This window comes from Anser brachyrhynchus, assembly GCF_964034855.1.
Source record: "Anser brachyrhynchus genome assembly, chromosome: 1".
NCBI classification, from domain to species: Eukaryota; Metazoa; Chordata; class Aves; order Anseriformes; family Anatidae; genus Anser; species Anser brachyrhynchus.
The window spans coordinates 103,225,363-103,249,288 of NC_137694.1; the positions used below are offsets into that span (position 1 = coordinate 103,225,363).

The 23,926-nt window shown below is 45.3% G+C and overlaps 2 protein-coding genes across 6 annotated transcripts in view; both read right to left on the reverse strand.

Annotated features, from left to right (window-relative positions):
• Positions 1 to 7,365, reverse strand: part of PHB2 (prohibitin 2) — a 171,761-nt gene extending 164,396 nt beyond the window's left edge. For 2 of the 5 annotated variants that reach the window (XR_013938929.1, XM_080554049.1), the window contains exons 1-8: positions 7,159 to 7,364; positions 6,997 to 7,081; positions 6,808 to 6,887; positions 6,500 to 6,684; positions 4,696 to 4,825; positions 4,086 to 4,189; positions 3,574 to 3,651; positions 2,510 to 2,586 (exon numbers count right to left, since the gene is read on the reverse strand). Coding sequence is in view for 4 of the 5 variants with exons in the window: in XM_080554049.1 (XP_080410175.1) it covers positions 2,510 to 2,586; positions 3,574 to 3,651; positions 4,086 to 4,189; positions 4,696 to 4,825; positions 6,500 to 6,684; positions 6,808 to 6,887; positions 6,997 to 7,081; positions 7,159 to 7,285 (866 nt within the window). In the remaining variant the exon portion in view is untranslated. Of the gene's footprint in view, positions 1 to 895; positions 1,471 to 2,270; positions 2,277 to 2,497; positions 2,587 to 3,573; positions 3,652 to 4,085; positions 4,190 to 4,695; positions 4,826 to 6,499; positions 6,685 to 6,807; positions 6,888 to 6,996; positions 7,082 to 7,158 lie in introns of those variants that run through there. The other 3 variants (XM_080554051.1, XM_080554048.1, XM_080554050.1) reach the window with 3 other exon arrangements.
• Positions 7,366 to 10,019: 2,654 nt separating this feature from the next.
• Positions 10,020 to 23,926, reverse strand: LPCAT3 (lysophosphatidylcholine acyltransferase 3). Its single transcript, XM_080553875.1, has 13 exons — positions 23,733 to 23,926; positions 16,334 to 16,441; positions 16,103 to 16,209; positions 15,856 to 15,949; positions 15,705 to 15,742; positions 14,466 to 14,644; positions 13,938 to 14,046; positions 12,997 to 13,083; positions 12,429 to 12,595; positions 11,637 to 11,784; positions 10,758 to 10,916; positions 10,519 to 10,645; positions 10,020 to 10,371 (listed from the first exon to the last, which is right to left on the reverse strand). Exons 1-12 carry the CDS (start codon positions 23,824 to 23,826, stop codon positions 10,529 to 10,531), a joined length of 1,407 nt encoding a protein of 468 aa, XP_080410001.1. The 5' UTR covers positions 23,827 to 23,926; the 3' UTR covers positions 10,020 to 10,371; positions 10,519 to 10,528.

A 23,926-nucleotide genomic window follows, 5' to 3' on the forward strand; every position in this document is an offset into this window, starting at 1 on the left:
GACTAAAGTCCTCTTGAGGTCCCTTCCCGCCACCATTTTCTATGAATCTGTGAACGCTGGTGTGTTCCTAAGTACTGTAGCCTGCCTTTGGTGGTGGCCATGAGCCTCAGCACGGCTTTTACAGTCGTGCCAGTTAGAACTAGGCCCCAGTCCACGAGCTGTACCTAGGAAATATGGGAGAATGGTGAGTTTGGATAAAGCTATGGCTTTATCTGCAAAAAGTGCAGACCTGAACTTTGCTGCGGCAGTTGACTAGGTAAGAGACATGCTGGGGAACCTTTAATTTACAGGCATAGGCACTGCTTGATCTGTGGGCATCTGACACTCAAAGATTGGTGAGGTAGCCTGGACTAGAACTGTGGCCTGGCCTAGAAGCTGGTTAGAGCTGATAGGTACAAGAGCTCTGTCCCTAGCTAGGGGAAAGTCTGAGCTAAAATTCACAAGTGACCTAGGACTCAGACCGAGAATGCCTGGAAGTATGAGAGAATTTCTTCTGGTCTGAAGACACATCTAGTCCCTGTGTATGAAGACAATAGCATTTAAGGAACTGAATAATCAGTCACTCTCACCTGACACCAGACCATAGTGAGTGCTTGAGAAACCTGGCTGTAATTTTCCCCAGCTTTAGTGCAGTGATCCTAGGACCATATTCTTTCCTCTCAGTGTAGAGCACAAATCCAGATGGGTGAATGGGGAGAAAAGAGAAGAAATGAGACATACCTTGAGGTCTGACCCGCGCAGCTTGTAATTCAGTGGAAATGGCCAATGAGCCTGCAAGGTGACATACCTGCCTAAGAACTGGTAAGGTGCCTGCAACCAAAGAAAAGCTCTATTCCATTTTCCCCTAATGGAAAATAACCTATTTTTCGGGAACTAAGCACGCTTGCACACAGTATAAATTTTGAGGCTTTTAATTTTTATAAATGTTTGAGAGAATCACTGAGCACACAGTGACAGAGATATTCCAGCAGTGACAGGCACCCAATGAATGACATTATCCTGAATTCAGTCTTGGGACTGACAGCGAAATAGAAACCAATATTACTAGAAGAAGGTCTCACGCTGATGGCAGAACACCCTCACTTGGCCAAAAAAAGTAAAAAACGGGTCTAATTTTACCCTACGGAAATCCGAAGATTAATGAAAATTAGAGGTGAATTATATCTGCATGGGTTAATACCAGTAACCCCCCCCTTTGCCCCCTCCCCAGATTTAACTAGTGAGGTGAAGAAGGGATTACAGATACCTTGTGGTAGAGCCCAGTCTCATAACTGGATCACCACAGATGGAGCTGGGGCATGGGAACTAAATCTAGTTACTGGTTTAACAATTTCAAAGTGAGGGCAAACAATGCTAGTGCAGGAAGTTCAAAGCTCCTCACTCATATCGTATCTTCTACTGGTCAGCACCGGCAGTTCTAGGAGGCTTTAGTTCTTTCATTTCTTCCCTTGTTTGAGTAGGAGACTGTCACTGAAAGGAAGACAAAAGTGAGTCATTAGTCCGGAAAGCACAAGCAAAGTCAGACCCTTACTACAGATTTGGGGCCATGGGGTGTCTCACCCAAACAAGTTGTCCAAAAGGACAACTTCAGTCCTTTTTTCAAAGCCCCTTAAGTCTGCTGGGACAAATAAGATAGAATCTGGTCAAACAGGAGCAGGGAAGATCAGAGATGCCACAGGGAAGAAAAAAAAAAACAGCTCTGGTTTCCTTTCTTTATTCTAAGCATTTTAGCTACATCCTATAAACTCAGCTGGCACACTCCATTATCCAGTAAACACAGACAGGTTAAACAAAAGCCACCGAACTCTGTCCAGCTCTGAAAGCAGGGAATGAGTTTTTCTAGCATGCACTGGAAAGCTTTTAGAGAATAACAAGAGCATTTTCCAAGAGACCATTACCCTAAATCAACACAAAGTCCTACAAACATCTAACTACTTTTGTCAAGTCCTCTTTGCCGTAAACGCAGACTGCCCTGTACATGGAAGACAGGCCAGAGGACACTCCTCAGGATACTACTCCTGCCTTCCCCATGCACGGTCATCACATGGGACACACAAACAGCTCCAATTACTGAGCATCTCCTACTTGATGTAGTTGCTTGTGTGGCCCCTGCAAGGAAAGGCTTCAAGCTTCACATCACAAACGGGAACTGAGATAGAGAGAGAATAAACTCCCGATAGCTGGAAAGGCCCAAGCAACACCCCAGGCAAACATCAACACCCTTGTTCCAAGTACTAGCAAAAGGATTAAAACAAAGTTCAGTGTCTTACCTTCCTCTGTGCCAGGAGATGCAGTAAGGGTCAAGGGGGCAAGGAAAGAAAAAACAAAACAAGAGTAAATCAATTAGAGTGAAAAAAAATTAACTTCTGCAGTAAGCAGGACTGCAGCCTACTTGATTGTCCTCTAGCATCAGGCTCTCAGAGGAAAGATCCTGAGAGAGCTCCAGAGGGAAGACCAGCTTCAGAGGTAAGGTGCAGGTAAATCCACCCACAAAAACTGTCCCCTTTACCTGGTAAAGCCCTCATCCTGCAGGTTCAGTACCAAGTTATCTGCTGTGAGATACACACGGTTTTGTGAACCAGCAATCTGAAAAACAGAGGTGGTATAAAAAAGTATAAACACATAAGGAAGAAAAGCATTAATAAAGAATCTCTCTGCAAGCAGTCTTGTTTGTATGCACTCAAGATCTTAGTTCCCAAAAACAATGATATAATGTCATAGAATGGCTTGGGTTGGAAGGGACCCCAAATATCACCCAGTTCCAACCCCCCTGCCATGGGCAGGGATGCCACCCACTAGATCAGGCTGCTCAGGGCCTCGTCCAACCTGGTCTTCAACATCTCCAGGGATGGGGCATCCACAACCTCTCTGGGCAACCTGTTCCAGTGCCTCACCACCCCCTGAGAGAAGAATTTCCTCCTAACCTCTAATATAAATCTCCCCTCTTTTGGTTTAAAACCATTCCCCCTTGTCCTACCATTATCTCACTGATCAAAGAGTTGCTCTCCGTCTTTTTTATAAGTCCCCTTTAAGTACTGAAAGCTCTCAGTGAAGTCCCCCAGAGCCTTCTCTTCCGTAGAGAAGAGGTTCTCATCAGGTTCACATGGGCCCAATGCTCAAGCTTATCCAGCTCCCTTTGATGGCATCCCTTCCTTCTGGTGTATCAACTGCATGTCCTGACTTCCCATCCCAGTACTGCCAGACTTTTTAAAGGAAGTGCTCATATTGCGTCTCCTTATCAGACAGACTTTTGATCCCATGCTTATCTGTCCCCTTTTCTCAGCATGCAGGAAACCAGGAGCATTTGGTGGCTGCAGCTGGGTGTATGTGATGGGATCCGATTTGGATCTGGCCTTGTCATATGGAAGACACAAACTCCTATCACCACGTATAAGTGCTGATCACTGCTAACTAAATCTTTAGCTCTACCTGAGCAGAAAAGGGCTTGGCAGGAATAAAGGTCAGTACAGGGCAGGTCACATTCACCTTAAATTTGCCCATGTGGCCACTGGGCTGGGAGGACAGCACAATGACTGCAAAAGGAAGATGGATATTCTATGCCCCACCACTTACCGTTTTTGAAATGTTTTGAGCAGCTCGTATCTTACGTAGCTTGATGTAGCCTGGATTCCTGCTCAGAGCTTCACCGAGGTACAGGAGAGCAAAAGTTAAGGAAAAAACTGCTAAGAGAAGCCCCCTGCATTCAGTAAGTTCCTCCTATGATATATCAACAAGTATCTTAGAGGAAAAAAATGCAGTCGCTATTCCAGTAACTTGAGCCTCTTGGGTAGGGACATCATTACATTCCTAAATCAAGAACAATAGGGTTATGGTCACATGCAGCCAAAAGAAGTTAAACCTTAACAACAGGGAGTGAAGGCTCATGGTCTACTCCGCTCTAAGCTGTCACCTCAGACAAATACCACTCCAATCAACTACAGGGAGAAAAACAAACAGCAAAAAACAAATAGCAACCTATTCGAAGCTATCATCTCATCAGTCTGCTAAACATGAACCCAATGCAACAGATCCTCAGGATTGCCAAGCTCACAAGACATCCCACAAAATACCCCAAAGCAGGATATCATCTTAGCAGCTGTAGCTTCCCCTTCAGCCTGAACAATCTTCTGCTTCTGTTCCTGCTTTGCCTTCTCCACCAGGAACTGTGCACGCTGTGCCTCCTGCTGGGCTACAGAGGGAATGGACAAAAGCATTCAAAGCAGATCCCATCTCCTGAACTCTCCACGAGGGTTCTGTATCTGAGGCCCGGGGAGCTCATGCTTCCGAAAGAACTGATAGCATTCTGGGACTATATTCACAAGTAAGAAATGTGTGTATATACATACAAACACACTTTTTTTTTTTTTTTTTTTTTTTAAGTAAAACCAACAGCAACCAGACCCTCTAAACATAATCCCCATAGCACAAAGGGTGTTCTCACTGTGAAAAGGAATCCTACAGCTTTGGGAACACAGTCCCACCAATGATCTATTACGTGAGCTATAGCCCAAAGTTTTCTGATAATACCGCTGAAATAACCTAGTTAGCCGCATTACTAAGGAAGCTGAGATTTGCAATGCTGTAGTTGTATCAATGCAAGAGCAGTGACATGCTAACTCAGATCTGCTACCTTGTTTAAAAACTCAATACAAAGGCAAAAGCAACCCACCCTTTCCAGGCGTAAATCGAACTCACCCACTTGCTTAGCTTCCACAGCCGCTGTGTATTCACGACTGAAACTCAACTCTGTGATAGCCACATCATCAAGGATGAGGCTGAAATCCTTGGCTCTCTCCGTCAGTTCTCGCCTAATGAGCAGAGACACCTGAAACACAAGTATAGCAAAAAGAGTACCACACACAGGCTGTTTCTCCCTTCCTGTGCACTATAAAACTGAAGCACAACTGCTCTTTGCAGTTCATTCACACTGCACCTGGGAGACACTCCCTAAAACAAAGCTTGAAACATGGACATTAATGCCTGTTCTATGAATCTGTCACCTCTAAATAACTCATGCGCACTCACAGCTATAACACTTTCAAAGCCAAGTCACAGCTTATTTGTAATTATTATTTAACCATACTATACAATTAATATTGGGGAAAAAAACCTTGAAAGTGTTTTTTTTTTCTTTTGTTTTCACATCCTATGCTGTGTAGTTCCATGTTCTCATCCATGTTTTGGCAATAAGTATTTCCTTCTCCATCTTGAATTTTCCACTGTTTGGAATTTGACTATCTCCTTAGATTTTCAGATAGGCTGATAAATCCTGCACGAAATAATGATTTAAATAATAGTTATTGCTATGGTATCTTACCTTTGACTCATCTAGTATTTGCTCTTATTTTTATTGCAGCTATTTCTAAGCAGAATTCTAAAACGACGACAGAACCCTTTACTGGGTGAACTGCAAGCACGTAACTATGTAAAGTCAACTTCATTTTCTTCTGATTATAAACTACTTTCATACGTATCACTTTACAGTAATGCTGGGAATATGACAAGAATGAAATTTGATTTAGTTTGTTCTGAAGTTTCAGAGACACCTATTCTCTGCTTCACTTCACAACATCTAAATCATTTGCAAACACTGTTTGTTTTTTGTTTTTTTTTATGTCCTCCCTTTCCACTAATTCTCCTTATACAAGACGTAAAAAATTAAATCGTTTCCTCAATGCAGAGCACATGGCAGAGGACAAACCCCTGAAGTTAAGGATGAATTCTCACAAAAAAATCTAGACACTCATCTCTATTCTTTGCTTTTTTTTTGTCGTGGATCTGAAACAAGTTAAGAGGTGCTTTGTTTCATCTTTCTGCCAACTTATCCTCTTTAGCAGTCTCACGTAGGATCTCCTCTAAAGCCTTTTAAAAGATCGGCAACTTCTCTTTCCCTCATCTGGAATAGGTGACAGATATTCTCAGAATCCCTAGCAATCAAATTATCAGAACATAAACTTTCAGGTATGGGCTTTTAAAAATGAATTATTTCTATAGTTTTGCACACCCTCCCCCCCGATTACCCTCTGTTTTTTTCTAAACAGAAATATTTTTCACTCTCCTGTAGCATCTATCACTGAACGTTTACCACTCTTTTAACTGTTCATCCATTTCTCTTTTCAGATCTTTTTAAAGTGTTTGATTTGCTCTGACAGGTCTTCTGATACCCGTGAGGGACCAGGTCATTTTTTTTAAAGCCAATTTTACTGTTACACATGTACCACGATGTCAGTCAGTTCTCTCTCCCCTAGTATTACATTATGGTGCAATTTTGCACTCTATATATCATGAATATAATTTTCTTTGCTGAGGCTGGTGGTACAGCCTCAGTGTTTGTACCAGAATTGAACTGTAATCAGTATACAGATTAATGTCCATTCCCTTTTAGGTGCATTTGCTACCAACCTAATGTGTTTATTCTTCACCTGCTATAACATTCCCTGCACGCACGGTTTAGATATCCTTTTATAACGCGGGTAAAGGCCTGCTCGGGAAGAGTCACCTGAGCTCTCTGAGTGATGAGCTGCGAAGCGTTAAACTTGGCTACCACGCTCTTGAGCACTTCGTTAACGATGGAGGGCAGGACTCGCTCCTCGTAGTCCAGGCCCAGGCGCTGGTACATGCTGGGCAGCTCCGCGGCGTTGGGGCGGGTGAGGACGCGCAGCGAGATGTTCACCATCTGCAGGTCTGTGGAGGGGAAAGATAAAAGACGTGAGCGGGGCTGGCGTGCCAGCCGGCCGCCTGCTCCCTCCCTGGCGGCACTTGGGTGCCGCCAGGGCCTCGTGGTCAGCCCCACGGAGCCGTTCTTACCTTTGGAGCCGGTGGGCGAGGAAATTTTGCGCGGCCGGGCCCGGATGTCGTAGATGATGGGGTACTGGAACCAGGGGATCCTGCGAGGTGCGGGGGCGCCCCGTTAGGCGGGCCGGGCCGCGAGGGGCCGTGCCCGCGGGGGGAGCTCGGCGCGGGGTGTGTGTGTGTGGGGGGGGAGCCGTGCCCTACCTGAAGTGCAGCCCCTCGGCCAGGATGGTGTCCTGCTGCACGCCGCCGATGCGGTTGAAGAAGATGGCCCGCTGCCCGCCTTCCACTGCGGGGAGAAGGAGCAGCGCGGTCAGCGCGGCGCGGGCCGGGGCTCAGGGGCTCAGCGGCCCGGCGGGCACTCACCGATGAAGACGGACTCGCGGACGCCGTACGCCAGGGCGCCCGCGCCCAGCAGCAGCTTGAGGGCGGTGCCGACGCCGCGCGGCCCGGCCGGCAGCCGCCCCGCCAGGTCCTTCAGGTTCTGCGCCATGGCCGCGCCGCGCGCCCCGCCGGGAAGGACAGCGGAAGGTGCCGCCGCCGAGCGCCGCCCCCGCCCGCCCCTCCGGAACCGGGCCGGGCCGGAGGGGGATAGCGGCGGCGCTTCCGGGCGCCATCTTGGCAGCGCGGGCCCCGGGGCGGGGCCTGAGGGCGGCGGGGCGGGGCGGGGCTGCTGGCGGCGCGGCCCGGGCGGCGGCCACAAAATGGCGGCGCCCGGCGGGACACGCGGGGAGGCGGCCGAGGAGGCTCCGCCGGCGGCCAAGCGGGCTCGGGGGCAGCGGCGGCTGCTGGTGGTGCTGGAGGGGGCGAGCCTGGAGACCGTGAAGGTGAGGGCGGGGGCCGTGCGCCGTCCCGCCGTGCCCCGAGCGCCCGGTGCGTGTGTCTGTGCTTTGCCTCCCCGCAGGTGGGGAAGACGTTCGAGCTCCTCAACTGCGACAAGCACAAGGCGATGCTGCTGCGGAGCGGCCGGGACCCCGGGCAGGTGCGGCCCGACATCACCCACCAGGTACTGAGGGGTTGGGGGTCTCGGTCCTGCTGCGCGTCCGCCTGGGCTGTGTGCAGCAAGATGTCTGGGGAGGTGGTCCCTGCAGCCTGGGGGGGCGGTTTGTGGGCTCGTAGGAGAAGCGAATTTGGCCTTACTCAGTCTGCTTACGTTTAATAACTTCTGTAAGTCTCTGTGGTTCAGTCACCATCCCTGGAGGTCTTTAAAAGACGTTCAGATGTAGAGCTTAGTGATATGGTTTGGTGGAGGTCTTGTTAGCGTTAAGTCAGAGGTTGGACTAGGTGATCTTGGAGGTCTCTTCCTACCTAGATGATTCTGTGTGTGGAGTTACTTTTTTACAGCAGTAATTTGTATAGCTAGATAGTATCTTCCCTGCCTCAGTATTGCTCACTTCTACATTTATGGATTCTGAACTTAAACTTTTTCCAAGATTCCTTTCTTGCACTTTCTCTAATTCAACTACTGCCCTCTTATTTATTTTTTTTCCAGAGTCTCCTGATGCTCATGGATAGCCCCCTGAATCGGGCTGGACTTCTGCAGGTTTACATCCATACCCAGAAGAATGTCTTAATTGAGGTCAATCCTCAGACCAGGATCCCAAGAACTTTTGATCGGTTTTGCGGTCTTATGGGTAAGTGATTCAAGCTTTCCGTCAGCCACAAAATAATGCAGGAAGGTGGTTAGGAAATGGAATGGAGAAAACTTTGTGAAGAGTCAAAAAAAATTGCAACGACTCGAAAAATGGAAAAATGAGAGGAAAAGGAAGAAAACATCTTTTTGTGAGTTTCTAGATGCGTATTTCAAATAACGTGTTCTCTAGCACAGTGGGGAGTTGTCTCCATGAGACTGTTACTGGCAAAGTAACTCCCTGATCAGTTTGGACTACTTCAGAAGACACAGGGAACTACTTCTCTAGCTGTCATCACTAGGTGGAGTATAGGATTCTTCCAGCAAGAGAACAGGTTGCTAAATGAATGTTCTTCTCTTGTCAGTTCAGTTGCTGCATAAGCTCAGTGTCCGAGCAGCTGATGGGCCTCAGAAGCTGTTGAAGGTAAACACTCCTTGACTGTTTATGGGTAATGGTGCAGTGTTGCTTCTTTGCAGCTAGTAATGTATTTGCTGTAATGTAAGTGCATTGCTTATACAGTGAACTTAAATAGGTGATGGGGTCTCTCACCTTTACACTCGTGAACACTTCTGTCTTCTCTAGGTGATTAAAAATCCAATCAATGACCATCTCCCTGTGGGCTGTATGAAGATAGGTACCTCTTTCGCAGTTCCAAATGTGACAGACCTGCGTGAACTGGTTCCTACAGCAGAGCCAGTAACTATTGTTGTGGGAGCTTTTGCCCATGGTTCGGTACGTGTGTGTATTCTTTACTTGGGTTTGGAAAAATCTGTTACAATAGATTTCAGTGTTACTCTGAGTGTTTTTCCTACTCTATTTTCTGTTTCGGTGTTTTTTTCCCTCCCCTAGCCCCTTTTTTGAGGTAGGCTTGGCAAGAAATTGTCCAACTCTTTTAACACTTGTGACTTTGCTACCTGTGGAGAGAGGGGAAATAGTGAGGGCAAGCAGTTGTCCTGCTGTGCTTTATTGTGGCTATGTCAAGTCCTGGATGAAGCACAGGCATGTAGGAGCAATGGTGTGCCTCTCTGAGCAATGGAAGTAGATGGGACTAAGTGATAAGATGTGGTTTGATATACAGATAAATATGTACTTTCCTATTTTCTCTTCTCCCAGGTCAATGTTGACTATACAGAAAAGATGATTTCTATCAGCAACTATCCTCTCTCTGCTGCCTTGACATGTGCTAAAATTACTACTGCCTTTGAGGAAGTCTGGGGAGTGGTATGAGCTTCTGCCTCTGCTGCTGTCATGGTGGACTACTATACAGTGACTCCAGCTTTTGGAGAAGCTTTTTCACTTCTGTGTTGGCCTGGTGCAGCTTTGGACTCCTGGATGGGAAAAGGCTTCAATTTTGTCCTTGCAGCTTCTGGAACAACATGACTTTAAATTGACTGCCCTAGCAACCTGTTTTCCTATTAAAGGTAACTTTTGATAAGAGTGTTTGTGTACTGTACTTCATGTTTCATAAATAGGCTGGATTTGCCTACAGCGGGGCCCAGCCCAAATTCCTCATGGAACTGCAGCTCTTGCTCTGCAGCGTGTGACAGTTTTTAACTCCCGCACTGATGTACCCAAGAGGAAAGGAGCTGAAGCGGATTTGAAAAAAAGAACAGGAGCAACTTTTATCTTGGATGACAAACGTAGAAAAGTCAGAAGGTGGCTCCATTCCAACATAGTGCCTGCGTTGAGTGTCTTACAATCATCTGATATCAGCAGGGAGACAAGAGTGTCCACTGGAGGGCGGCAGAGAGATAAGGCAACAGACAGAAGTTGGAGGTTCTGGAACGAGACCGACTCCATTCCCCTCCTTTTGGGTCTCCGACCCTGTGCTTTCTCTTTCCCCCTCCTCACGTTGAAAAAAGTTATACTTCAACACAGCAAACTTGGCAGGTGATGCTTTGCTTCTGGAGTGTTAAATTAACTCCTACAAATGCACAGGTGGTACAATCTGGGGGAAAAAAAAGAGCTGTTAGACTTGTTTCATTTGTTTTTCCATTCCCGTTTCACCTTGGGCTGTAACACTGCTGCTCCACTTCACCTCCTAGTCTAAGTGTGGGATTCTTATGTTTTGTCCCTAAACATAAAATAGCCTTACCTTTTGGCTGTTACTCTGCTTTTTTTAGCTTTTCTTTTCGTGGCACAATTAATTTGCGAATATAAGGCAACACCAATAATAAGGTGAAGAACAACACGTGGCCAAGGAAATAAATAGACCTGTACACCTGTAAAGAGAGAGGCACGGTTAAGAATCAGCAAGCAGAGTTGAACTAAGAATAAGAAAAGCAAGGAAAACAGGGTGGTCGTATGTATTGTCTGTTTAGGGCTAGTAAATACCTTCATCCATTTGTCCCACGTGAAAAGGCAAAATGGCACCAGAGAGTAACCCATAAACATCCAGTGGTTAGCCTGTTGTAGCACGTAGAAAATAGGCTGCAAGGCAGTGATGGAGGCCAAAGTGCTTAAGGGAGGGCTGTCCCGAACGAGGTTGATGACCTAATTTAAAAAAAAAAAAAAGCTTTTCCTCAGGTGGATGTCCTATGGGTGTATGTGTGCTCTGCAGCCAAAGCATCCATCTAGCTGTGTTAAATTAATCTTAGTGAACAGTCAGTCTAAAAAAGTAATTAAGTAGTAACCTGCTTGAAGCTTTAATCAGAAAAAAGGCTGGATATCAAGAACAGGTTCTTTGCTGAGAGGGTGGTTGGGCACCGGAACAGGCTCCCTAAGGTCATGGTACTGAGCCTCATGGAGTTCAAGAAGCGTTTGCACAACGCTCTCGGACCCATGGTCTGATGTTAGTGGGTGGTCCTTTGGGGACCTGGGAGTTGGACTCAGTGATCTTTGTGGGTCCCTTCCAACTCGGATATTCTATGAAAAGAATTTAAATATAGAATATTGTTCTCTCACTAGTGGGAGATTTAGTGGATGTATTTGGCTCATGTGCTTGTCTTCCAACCTTCCCAGCTGCCAAGCACTGCAGTTGCCCTCTACTCATATGCCAAGTTCTCCACTTTTACCGTAGAAGCTGACAGGAAACTTATGACTTGCCCATACAGAAGCCAGCAACCTACTGAACCCTCAAGAACCAAACAGTACTGCGTGTGAACACCAATTTCAAAGTGATCAGATATTAAAGCCTTCAGTGGGGTAGATTCCAGACTCGAGGGAAAAGGCTAACGCAGGTGACCCCATTCTGGTAGGTCAGACGAAGCGCACCTGTCTTTCAACGATGACTATAAGCAACTCCATTTGGAAGCACACCAGGTAGCCAGAGTGCAGTCCATGCCAAATGGCCAGGAAGAACAGGGCCAGTGCCTGTGACAGCAGTTTGTTCCCCAGGAACTTCAGACGCTTGAAGATGTAGCTAGAGCAGAGAAGAAACAAACTGAGAGTGCTTCTAGTTTATTGTCTGCCATTCCCTCAGCACGTCAGAGATGCAAGGCCCAGGGGCCCATAGGCCTTTGCATATATCCCTGTGGTGACAGAAACAGCAAGACAGCTCCTCTTATCAGGGCAAAATATACTTCAGCCCTTGTCTTAAAGAAATTACAGCTAATGGGAAGAGGTGGTTCTTCTGACAACACTCACAGAGGTTAAATGTATTTTACAATTCAGTTGTGTGTCCCAGCAAGGTCTGAACCAAAACCCATTTGAGTCATTGCATGTCAAGAGATGTGAAAGAGCTACAGAACTGCTGTAGCAGCTGATACAGTTCTGTAGCTGTTTGACCAAGCAGGCCAAGGGTCTCACTGTAGTTCCATTCTAAACCCTGCCCTCCTGCTTCTACCATCTTCAGCTTCTTGCCTATATTAAGGATTGGATCGGATCAAAAAAATCTATCCAACACAGTAACCTGTTTCAAACAGGACAGCAGCCAGTAGCAAAACGTGGAAGGAAGAGTGTAAGAACTGACAAACAGCATCTAGTACTCCCTTCTCAGCCTAGGATCTTGGTTCTCTTGACACAGACATTACTGACATTACAGAAGCAGAAGTTTCTCCTGCTCACCGGGCCACCCAAGCGTTGGTGTTGATGTTGAAAGAAGCAATGGTCCCTGTGAACAAAGGTGTTGTCTCATACAGCCAGACCTTCATGTTGGCACAGGCATCCCACATAGGCTTTCCATTCTGGTCCTTGCCATTGTACCCCAGGCCCACAAGGATGCAGACACCTTCCTACAGAAAAAGACACAGAAGAAAGATGAAGAGAATTTTTTTTTTTTCAGAAAGGCAGAGCTGGGGAAGTTCTGACTCTGTGCTTAGTGGAGAGCGCCACTGCAGATGGAGAAAATGGCTTAAAAGCCTGATGCCTGCTGTAAGTTGCTAACTTACAGCAACTACTCTGATGTAAGCAACTTGATCTATTGAAAGATGTCCCTGTGCATTGCAGGGGCTTTGAAACTAGATGGCATTTAAAGGTCCCTTCCAACCAAAATCATTCTGTGATTCTGGGATCTGCACTGATCTCTAGATATTTGAATTACTTCAATTTATTGCTAAGTCCAAGACCATACCATGTAGGCTTCAAAGATGCTACATCTGTTCATTTGTCTTATTTCTGGAAAGATTTGACTCACCGTAACAAGCCAGCAGGTTACGTATTTGTAGAGTATAATTTTTCCCCAGATCAATATGTAGCCACAACGGAACCAGAAAGGCTTCTCCTGCAGGAATAAGAGTGAAACAAAAGTGAGTTTACTGGCTATAGTAAGAGTAGATGAGATCTCAACACTGTTTTTAACCTGATCTATATGTTGAGACTACTATAACGACTGGTCTGCCAGGCTACTGGATGGCGTGGATTCATATATGATTTTATCTCCTTTGATAGTATTTGGCTGTACTGAAATAAATACTTTGGGAATACTCTGGGATTAGCATAATCATTGCTGGCATTGATACCCTCATTTATTCATACTGACAGAGAAAACACGGATAATCTGCAGGCAGGAACTGTTTGTTAGTTTTCAAAGAACCTCAAAGATTTTGGTAAGTTTCTAATTCAAATAAGTCAATCTGCAGAATGTGCTGCTGCAAAATAACACTGTTGAGAAAAACAAATCTAGTTGTTCTTTTAAAGCTGATCTGTGCTCAAGGATAGCTTGCATTACAAAGTCCACAAGATGAACCTCCACCTTCAATTTTTAAAATGCCTTGCAAGTTACTCTGCCAGAGTTCTTTGCATGCAATTGTTACACAAATGGTTATTAAAAAGCCACAAAATATGTATGTTACAATTCCAAAAACAACTGTAACATCTAAGATGAATTTTCTATTTATAAAAGCTTTCATTTGGTTCAGTTCAGCATAACACATTCCTGTTCTGCATCAAACTGAATTCATAGGACAGGCAACAAAGCCAAATCAGTTGTGGGAAGGCATATCACTAGTTGCTGGCTTATCTTTTTAAATTGAGGCAAACCTAAAAAAGAAAATAAATTTCCTTCCTCTACTTTTTAGTGCCTTCCAAAAGAAGCAGAATCCTTCCACATGCCAGAACTGTCAAATATATACATACCATGTAATCATCTGAGATGAGGTATTCATCAGAGATGTACGGGCTTGACAGAGTATAGGTCACTAGAAAGAAGAGACCCAAACTGAGGCGCTTGAGAGCAGGTACAAAACTGAGAAAGAAAAATATGAAGGTCAAAGAAAAGCCCTGGAAAGAGACCTTCAAACTCATAATTTGAATAACAGAAGTGGAGATGAGGAGTTTGGGGAGACAGTGATAGGGAGTCACCATATTCCACTGCAGCAGATGCCTCCGTTTGTAAGATGGGATGCTAATGTTGCCAGGTCAGGGCCGAGTCTGTACCAAACATGTCAAATGGTTGTTGACATACATGCTAGAACATGCTGGAACAATGCTAGGACATTATGCAGAGTTTATGAGCAACTTTTGAATGACTGCATTCTCTTATAAGTCAGTTTTGGTCACAGTACTTCAGTGTCCAGATAAGAAGGCACTCTGCTGCAGGGAGCGCATGGAGGATTCAGCGTTCCGGGATGTTAGGAAAGCGAGGGACTAAGTGGCTCTCATTACCTATTGGGTCTCTGGCCTTGAACGTCAGTCATCTCACCCCTTGCCAGTTTCTGATAGTCTGTCATGGAGAACTGAGGTCCCACCATGAAGGCACCATAGAAATAGGAGAATCCTGAGACTTCCAACAAGGTAGGAACTCCCCGGACAGCAAATCGCCGCTGCTCAGGGGTCAGGAACTCCTGCACCAAAGGGAGTGGCATTAACATCATCCTAGGGGATCTCATACTAGCTCTGGATGTTATGTTCTCAGCCTAAGTTCTTACTCCCCACGTATATGGCTTTGTACTTCATTGTTCATTCCTCTTCCCACCCCTCTCTGTTCTCAGCCCCCTCTAATTACCAAGAAGGTCCAATAGTTGAGACCAGTTGCACACATCTTTATTCCCCTGAAAGCTCAAAACAAGGAAGAGATCTATTAACATGCATCCCCACCAGCACAGCAGACAATAAAAATGCTGTATCTGACCCTCTTCCCTTCCCTTATTGAAATGGCATGTACCAAGACCTTACCGTCCTACAGTTCCTACCTCTTGATGCAAGAATTCATTGCCAATAAATATTTGAAACTTCAGTTTAGGAGATTTTCAGATGAGCCTTTTTTTCCTGCAGTCAGCAGTGACTGCATGGATGCTGAACATTGGGTCAGACTCCAAACAGAAGGTGGGGAGCACAGATACTTGAAGTAGGATTGGGAAACCGTAACAAGTGTTCTCTCCTTTCCCACACCTTGTACTGTGTGACTTCTCTCACCATTTCATCTGCCCTAACAACAGGGTCCTAACAAATAGTAAAGAGCAACCATCCACAAGGATGTGACATGACTAAACAAAAGAAAGGACGATGGAAACTGAAAACTATTGCTGATGCTCTGCAAGTTAAAGGAATACCACCCACAAGACAGAGCACTAGGGATCAGGGATCTAAAGCAAGAGATACGGAAGGAGGAGATGGTGGGGAATTTGGAAGGGGGCAGAATAATATTCTGACACAATTCAGTGCTGAAGCAACTTTTGTCCATCTGTAATCACTACTCCTTCTGTTCCAAATTATCTCTTTCCACTGTAGAATTCAGTGCCCTCAGATACTCACAGATGCTCTCCCTCTCAGCTATGGCTTTTACCAAACAATGGATGCAGCTTAATAACTTATATCCTTTAAACTTGATTTTCTGACCTCTACACCACTGGAACAGCAAAGAAGAAGGAAGGAGGAGTGAAGGAGAAGTGGTGTTTTACTCACCAGATCTTTTCCTCCATCATAATAATCAATGGCCAGACCTGGAGGCAAGAAACAACCATTTGAAGACCTACGATGGACTGAGCAAGCAGCCCTCTTTTACCTGAGCCACGGCTTGCACAGTCCAAAAGATAGGAAGGAGGTATCGACTCACCAATCAATTTGAGAGTCAAGACACAGTGTGGCATTGTCCACTTGATGTCATAATGTTCTGTGGCTGTGAAGTAATATCCAGCCATAAGGTAGGTCTGAAAGAAACCATTGTTTGTGTTACTTAAACTAATTCCTCCAGCTGTTTTTGATCTGTCTCCACTCTTCCGCCCACATTCACTACTGGGAAGCACAAAACTGAATAGAGGGCTCTTTTCTACAGACTGATGCAGTAAGAAAGGGAATTTTACCATCTGAAAGAGGAACGTGGTGAAGACAGCAGTGATTGTGCGGCCCATAAGTCTCAGGATGAGGAACTGGATTAGAACACACAGCAGGGAATGAAAGAACTGCATCCCTGTGGGGAGAGAGAGAAAGCGAGTGAGAGGGATGAGGCAGAAATGACATTTTCCCATTACAAGTCCTCCCAGACTGCAGCCAGCCCTGGGACAGGTAGCTCCCTCTTCCCAAGCTCATCTTACCAAAATTGAAGTACGCAATTGAGAGTCCTGTCAACGCATTGTAGAGATGAATGAGGTAGGTCTCCTTCTGGAAGAGGAAATAGCGCTGGAACAAGGCAAAAGGATACCCTGAGGAGAAGGGGGAAAAAGATGGAAGAGTTGTAAGTTAGCGTAGACAAGCAGCAATGTTTGTAAGGGTCCAGATTATAACTTTGCTGAACATATTATTAGGAACATGTACTTTACATAGATACATCATCAACACAGGTCACAGTATACATTCCTGATACTTTATTTCCATCTCAGGGGATAAATGCCAGATGACTTACTCTGTAAGTAAGATATACAGAATACTTTAACAGGAACATTATTATATCACAGTTGATGTTGGAGTGTAAGAAATTCCAGGATTAGTGAATACATGAGGATGGGTAATGCTGAAATACATGAATCAGACTTCAGTGGACTACTCTGACTCATTTCCAAATTCACAGTGACTATAGTAAGAAGACAGATTAAAAAAAAAAAAAAGGAAATTTTATAGTTTAGAACATTACACTGTCCTGCAAAATTCAACCCCTGCTCCCCCTCAATGAGCTGAGTAACTTTAATCCCAGCGTTCCCCAAGTGACCTCCAGTAGTATATTCTTTCTTTTCTGACTCTCCAACTTTAGATTTGCATCTGATTTGTTAAGTACTAGGCACACAAAGCTGTAACTAAAATCCACTGGGACTATGCATGTAGCACTTTGAAAAAACCAGAAGCATTTCATAGTGAGCAGCAAAGTGGAAGGAGTTTTTTTTCCTTGCATTTTCTGCACGTTAGATCCTGACCCAGTTTAGGAATGCCTACGGATTATTCATCTGTGGCTCCAGAGAGAAGAAAACATTTGTGAAGCACTCTGGTAGTATTGTGAGAAGTGCCCCACAGAATCTCATAAGTAAATTAAATTCTGTTGTCTTAAGGGTTTAGGTGAGGTTCATGAAGCATGCAATAAACATTGCCACATATTAGACAATAAGTATATTATGTTTTAATATGTATTGATACAGCAAGTGTTGTCCATCTCATAAGTATCTGAAGTCTATTCATGCAATTAGTGTTTCTAGAGGCGTATGTGTAAAGGAGCTGAGTTGGAATAGCAGAGGCAACCTTAATCCTGGCATTTCATGGCGTAGGACTGCTTTACTTTGCAAGCTTGTGTTCAACAAAACAAAATCTATCCTACCAAAAAAATAAAAGGAGTGACCTTGCACAATACTGGCACCCACAGGGCTTATTAGCCCAGCTGAAGTCTGTAGCAGTGGACAGCTGTCTGCTACCTGAACTAGTGGGGTAATAGTAGCAGTAGGTAGTCCTGTTTTATATGCAGCAATAATAACAGGTGATGAAATGCAGACTTTGCTGAGCAGTGTTTGATGGATGGAAGCTTTCCAATAGGCAAGGCCAAAACTAGTCATTACTATAAGAGGAAAAGAGAAACTCTGTCACGTTAAGTCAGGTATGTGTATTGCAGTCTGTCAGTGCTAATGTGCTGGCAGGTGGTAACTACAGACATTTTATGGTCCTTCCCTTCTCCCCCAAATCCGCTGGGAGGGAATTAGAGCGTTTGGGACTTTTGGGCTCCTTTCTAGATCCCAGAAGGCAGCATGCTCTACCGAGCCCAAATGTATACCTGTTTCTTCTTGAAACTAAACTGCTTTTCCCCATTTCCTCAGCCTCTTGCCATCTCTCTTTCGGTCTTCCTTTCCTCCTTGTTTCTGTTCCTTCCTCCTTTTGTGTCCTGCACCAGTTCCCACTCTGCAGACTCTTTATCGGGCTGAATAACTGTCCAGTCTCCACATTCCACAACTCTTTGCCCACAGACCCTGGCAACCTTGCTCCTGGATGCTCATTCAGTCTTGCTCTTCCCTTCTGCAAAAACAGCTCCAAATTCCCATGCCTTACCCAAAGCTTCCTTTTCCCTTCCTGCTCCCCTCATGCTTTTCATACAGCCTTGTCTTTTTTTTTTTCCCCCTCCACTCGCCTATTTCCCCAGTTCCTTCCATTCTCAGCCTTCTTAGACTCCTGCTCTTAGTACCTGTTTCTTTTCTCACCTCTTTCACCCCTTATTCCCACGTGCCAGGGTGACCAGCTATTTTTGTCCTGCTCCAGCCCTGACTCCCCTCCACCATGGCATTCACCCTTCAGCACTAGTCAGAGGCACGCTCCTCCGCGATCCCTGAATGCCAGCTGAGGAGGAAAGAGGTAATCATCAAAGAGTTCAACACGTAGGCTCTCTGGGATACAAGAGTAATTCAAACAACTAGAACAAATCACATGATTAAAAAAAGATAAGGTATTGCCTGTCAGCCTCATACTCAGAAGCATATAGGTTGAGAGTCTTTTTCCTCATTTCAGTTTTCCTGGGACAGATACTAGTTGAAGTCTAATAAGTATATTAAAAACTGCCCACTGCTTTGTAAAATGGCAAGTGGTAAAAAAAAAATAAGATGCATTACCATTGCTTTAGATTGAAAGTTAAAATACTGAAGTTTACCATGGAAAAATGTTTTCCCCTTTTGAGCAAAGAGGGAGAAAAATCACATCAGAAATATAGACAAAGTACAATTTATTGCAGTTCATTGACACATATGGTTTTAAAATGTTTTCTCTCAAAAATCAGTGCAATCTGGCTAAATATTCGATTTTCATTAGAAAAAATGTTTTTGTGGGGCTCCACCCATTTCTATAGACAGAATTAAACACCATAACGTACCTCCAATTTCTAAAAGCCAGAAATGTTATCCATTTTTTCCTCATCCTCAACTAGCGTTCCTACTATTTAATACAAGAGAACAAACAAAACAAAACACAAGCTATCTCACTTGTCACACTTACTTCTCTAACTCCACGTAGGAAATGGTATCATGGTTTGAGTAATGTTGCTCTGAAGAAAAAAAAAACTACAGGCCCTTGCAAATGGAGAGCTACTGATATGCACAGGATATAGGTTTCAAGAAAGCTACACGCTTAAAGCTCAGTCTTGGACTACATGGGCGCTGTTCCAGGTCAAAAGTCACAAGGTCAGCCCACATTCTTCTGATAACCAGAGCAACCTGCCGGTACTCTGGACTTTGCAGCTTTGCTGCATGTGGATCATTTTCTGGGTTTCGCAACAGCACCAGTTCCACGCTGCAGATACAAACTTTAATTCGCACGTGGCAGTGGATGCTGAACATCAACGGACACTCTATTGTGGTCTGTGTATTTCGGAGCCCTCCCAAACCAGCCATTAAATAATTAGCTATTCTCACTGACACAACGGCAGTATTCCCTCCCCACCACGGCATCCTTGAAAGAGCATGAATTAGCACAGAAAAAGCCAGAAAGCAGTTTTTGAAGTTGCTGCTGCCATGTGGAAAGCTTGCTGTCAGATATGTCAGCTTCAGGACACCACGCGGCTTTTCTTTTGCCCTTCAGAAACAACAGGAATAGAATCCCTGCTCCTTGCTGCCGAGAGATCCTGAGTACCAGCTCCCAGTCTGCCAAATTCATTGTTCACGGCTTTTTCGGGCAGAGATGACTGAGGCAGGAAACCAGCTGGAATACTCCTGGAGAAAACAGAAGGTGACCTTCTGGTCCAAGGTAATTCTTCTTTTCTGTGCAACATGAGGTTGAAAAGCTGCCTGCACACAGAGCTGATTTTTGCCTCCAGACAGGCTTTTTATAGCAGAGAATTAGCAATTGATGTAAATGTGACAAGTTAGCCAAGGTATGCCTTTGATGATAAATTCCTCTTTTTTTTTTTTTATTTATAAAAAGGAACAAGAGGACAATCTATGGTTAAGAGAACCCTGGAGCTGGAATGAAACAGCTTCTTTGCCACAGGCATTTGGAAAGTAATGGATTGCTGCACAACATCCAGGTTATCTACAAATACAATTGAGCAAACAAAGTAAATGATCAGGAGGCTGGATTAGGCAGGAGGACTAATTGTAAGCAAGAGCAGCATTGTTAAGTTTGTTGTGTTGTAGAATATGTGATTAAGATGCCTGTCTTTTTTCCAGAAATAAAGCTGCCAATAAGAAAACCAGAAACATTTTTTTTTCCTGTTCCTTTTATTTCCCTTTTTCTATATGGCAAGTCCTAACTCCATTTCATCTTCAAGACTTTAGATGATACTTTTTTTTTTTTCCATTTTTCCCCTTTGCTGACCAGTTAACTCCACTGAGTTAAAATCTAGCAGATGAATTGTCTCCATTTTCTTATAGGAATGCTAAAACTAAAAGGAAGGGGAAAACGGGAAAAAGGCATGTTCAAATGTAAGCCTTACCTAGTATTTTGACTTCAGAGGTGTTCTCTCTATCTGTCTACAATACTGAAAAAATCACACATCTTGTTTAACAATGAGTGCATTTTCATGAGTAGTTTAATTCCGCACTGGAGCGTACTTTTGAAGTCCACTTGTGGTGCTTCAGTGCGTGCACAGCAGAACCACCACTAATTATGTGAACAGGATTCCTTTCAAATGAAACTGAACTGAAAAGGCAGCACAAGAGTACGCTCTGACAGAATAAGTTTTAGCACCCATGATGGGACGGTGCTGGCTCTTACATGTTGAAACCAGCTGTTTGCTTCCCCTTCAATAAGGTTCTTGTTTGGCCGACCAGCTGGGGACTTGATTTGGGACAAGTTATATCAACTACGAATAACCCACAGAAATATCAGTGAGCCTAAAAATCTTCAAGACGCAGAGGGCAGGCAAAAGACATCCAAAATTGGTGAGAGGTGGAAGATGAGGAGATCAGACCCACTTGCAAGCAAAGCTGCTGATTTCTGGCACCTGTAGAAAAATCTTCATTTCTGCAGGTCACTGCTATGCGTGTGGGTTAGGAAACCTTTCCTCAGTACTGTTCTTGGCAGGTCTGGGTTGATCGGCAGGTCAGTTCTGGTTCAGGATTGCAAACAGTACGTTGGCCCCCCTCCATACGAGGCAGCAGAACGTGCCAGGTAGCTTGCAAGATGCTGTGTGGTTGTAATAGCCAGACCAGCACCTTTAATTCTTTGGGACTGTACTTTTTTTTTTTTTTTTTTTTTTTACAGTTTTTATACTCTAAGTCTGAAATTTGTTTTTGATACTGTACAGCCTAAATAATGGACCCCATTCTAGTTTTAGTCTTTGTTTCAAATGTGTACGATGTAAAAACGTCATAGCACTGTATTTAAATCAGAGGCGCCTAAAATCCCCGTAGTTTATTCAGCAATGTGCTGCTACAATCTCCATTTGTCTACTGAGAAAGTGTCCTGCCCTTTAGGGCTACCCAAATTTTTGTTCTCTTTTGCTCTTCCTCTCCTCCTTCCTCTTTCTCATTCTGTCCTGTCTTTATTTTTTTTTTAATCTATACCTATTGGGGGGAAAAAAATTTTAAATGACATCTTTTGGCTATTTCAGATCACACCTAAGTGAATACTCTTATTGTGAATCAAGAGAGTCCATTCAGAATATTTTTCCAAAGATAATTCAGCGCTCTCTGGAAATGAATGTAAGAAGTTGCAAAGTCCTTTGCAAATCTGCGAAGTATTAGCTGCGGGCAATAAAAATAACTTTCTTCCTGAATCCGTGGACACACCTGAAATGGAGGAAGTCAAGAAAAAGCAGAGCTTTGCCTGTTCTAACACAATTTCCAGCTTTTTGAGATGCATTTCATTTTTGCCCCCTCCTATGAAGTGGTCGTCAGTGCCAGTTTTATTACTAAGAGGCTTAAAGCCCTAAGTCACAATAAAAGGGCTGTAAACTAAGCTGCAATGAAATTGGCATTAGAAGAAAGGCTCGTGACAGGTTCAGGAACTCTTCTCACTCTCACATTGCTCTAGAGTGGTGCTTGGCACTCTGAATATAGTAGTGTAATGCTTTACTACCTATCCATTAAGTGGGAAAGCTGGAGCCAGTCCTCTCTGCCTGACTGCCTACATGACTTGCATGAGTACCAAACCATAGACTAGGCTGTTCTGCATGCCCTTAAGCCTTCTGTCTGAAGTTATGTCTTCAGTTGAATGCAATTATGAGACACTGAGGTAGGGAGAAAGGAGAGGGAAACGTGCAACTCTAGCCTCTTGTTCGGTAAACGTTTTGGGTACGCAGGGAAAAGAGATGTGAGTGGGCTCCCAGCTCCTGATCCCAAGACTTTTAACGCAAATTATAAAGACTCACTGAGACTCGATGCAACTGCGCACGGAACGTTTCCAACGATGCCCACAAATCTTGGGCTCAATCTATTGACTGCAGTGGGCATCTCTTCTTACCATTAAGATGGTAATTACTGCTGCTCGTTTCAAAGCAGTAAGAGATTTTGTCTACCCGTAGGATGCCAAGCAGAAAACAGAGCCCCCTGATGTCACGTTCTAGCTTACTGCTTGCAAAAGCGAGAAGAAACTGAGAACATGCCCAATGCACATGCTACAAACGCATCACTCTATGGTGCGCGTCTGCCTCCGCACACACTTCCCAACACCTTTTCTGCATCTGTTCTCGTTAGACTAGTCCCTTGTTTGGTTCAGTTGGACTAGCCCGGTAGTAACCTATCTGCTTTTTCTGGTTTAGGTTTCTGCCAGGCAAGTAAATTGAATCAGCCCGTAATTACAGTGCCAGAGACAGATGTGGAGAAGCTGCTACATTAACTCACGCTGACCTATATGCATGTCCTATATGTGTTTCCTTTAGTTAAACCAAACATCTTTTTTTTTTTTTTAATAAAGTCTAAGTTGAGTTCAGTCTGTTGTACCTACCGTCGACGTAAAGAATGTTTCAGTTCATTTACACGGCGATTTAAATCAAGCACAAACGAGCGTGGCCTAGACCACAGTTACGAAGTGATATGACTCTTCTTTTAGAGCATGTACTTTCAGTTAGCCAAAACCGCTTCACTCGGACAGCTCACGCAGTAGCTGCCGTGGGTTCACATCCACTTTTGAGGCTCGGAGAAAAGCTCCCCCCGCCTTTCTGCGGGATGCCTATACCATTAATTATCAATTTATTTATTTTTTTTTTGGAACAGCTTCACGGGCATCCCCAGAAGCGTACACAGACGGCGTGTGCACACACACACACACACACACGCACACACCTGCGCGGACGCTCTGGGAGCCGTAACGCCCTGCCCACCGCCCGCCAGCCCGCGCCCCGACCCCGCACCCCCCGCCCCGCCCGCTCCACGTGCGGCTCGCGCCCGGCTGAGCCGCGAGGCGCGCTGTGCTCCGCGACCCCTCCCGCCTGCAGGTGGGGCACGGAGCGCCACGCCGGCCCCCCCAGCCGCTGGGGCGGCAGGGCTCCGCTCACCCTGCCGGAGGCCTGGCCCCGACACGGGTGCGGCTCCGACCGACCCCAGCCCCCGGCCCCGGCCCCGGCGCCCCCCGGAGGCCCCGCCCGGCCGCCCTTACCCATGAGGATGGAGAGGATGAGGCGCAGCGCCTGCTCCGAGGAGCCCAAGGCCTCCGCCAGCTGGGCCAGGCCCCGGCCCGACCCCGCCGCCATGTTCCCCGCCGGCCGCCCCGCCGGCCGGCCGCCCCTGGAACCCGGCAGCGGCACCAAAGCCACCGCGGCCCCCGCACCGCTCCCGGGAGCCGCTCGCCGC

Bases quoted from the DNA above. Each gene is read 5' to 3' on its own strand.
- LPCAT3 (XM_080553875.1), bottom strand. From the start codon at position 23,826: ATGGCGGCGGGGTCGGGCCGGGGCCTGGCCCAGCTGGCGGAGGCCTTG. The intron at 16,442-23,732 runs GTAAGGGCGGCC...CCTTCTCCTCAG, and splicing joins CATCCTCTCCATCCTCATGG to GGTATCCTTTTGCCTTGTTC. The intron at 10,646-10,757 runs GTATTTACTAGC...CTCTCTTTACAG, and splicing joins CGTGGGACAAATGGATGAAG to GTGTACAGGTCTATTTATTT.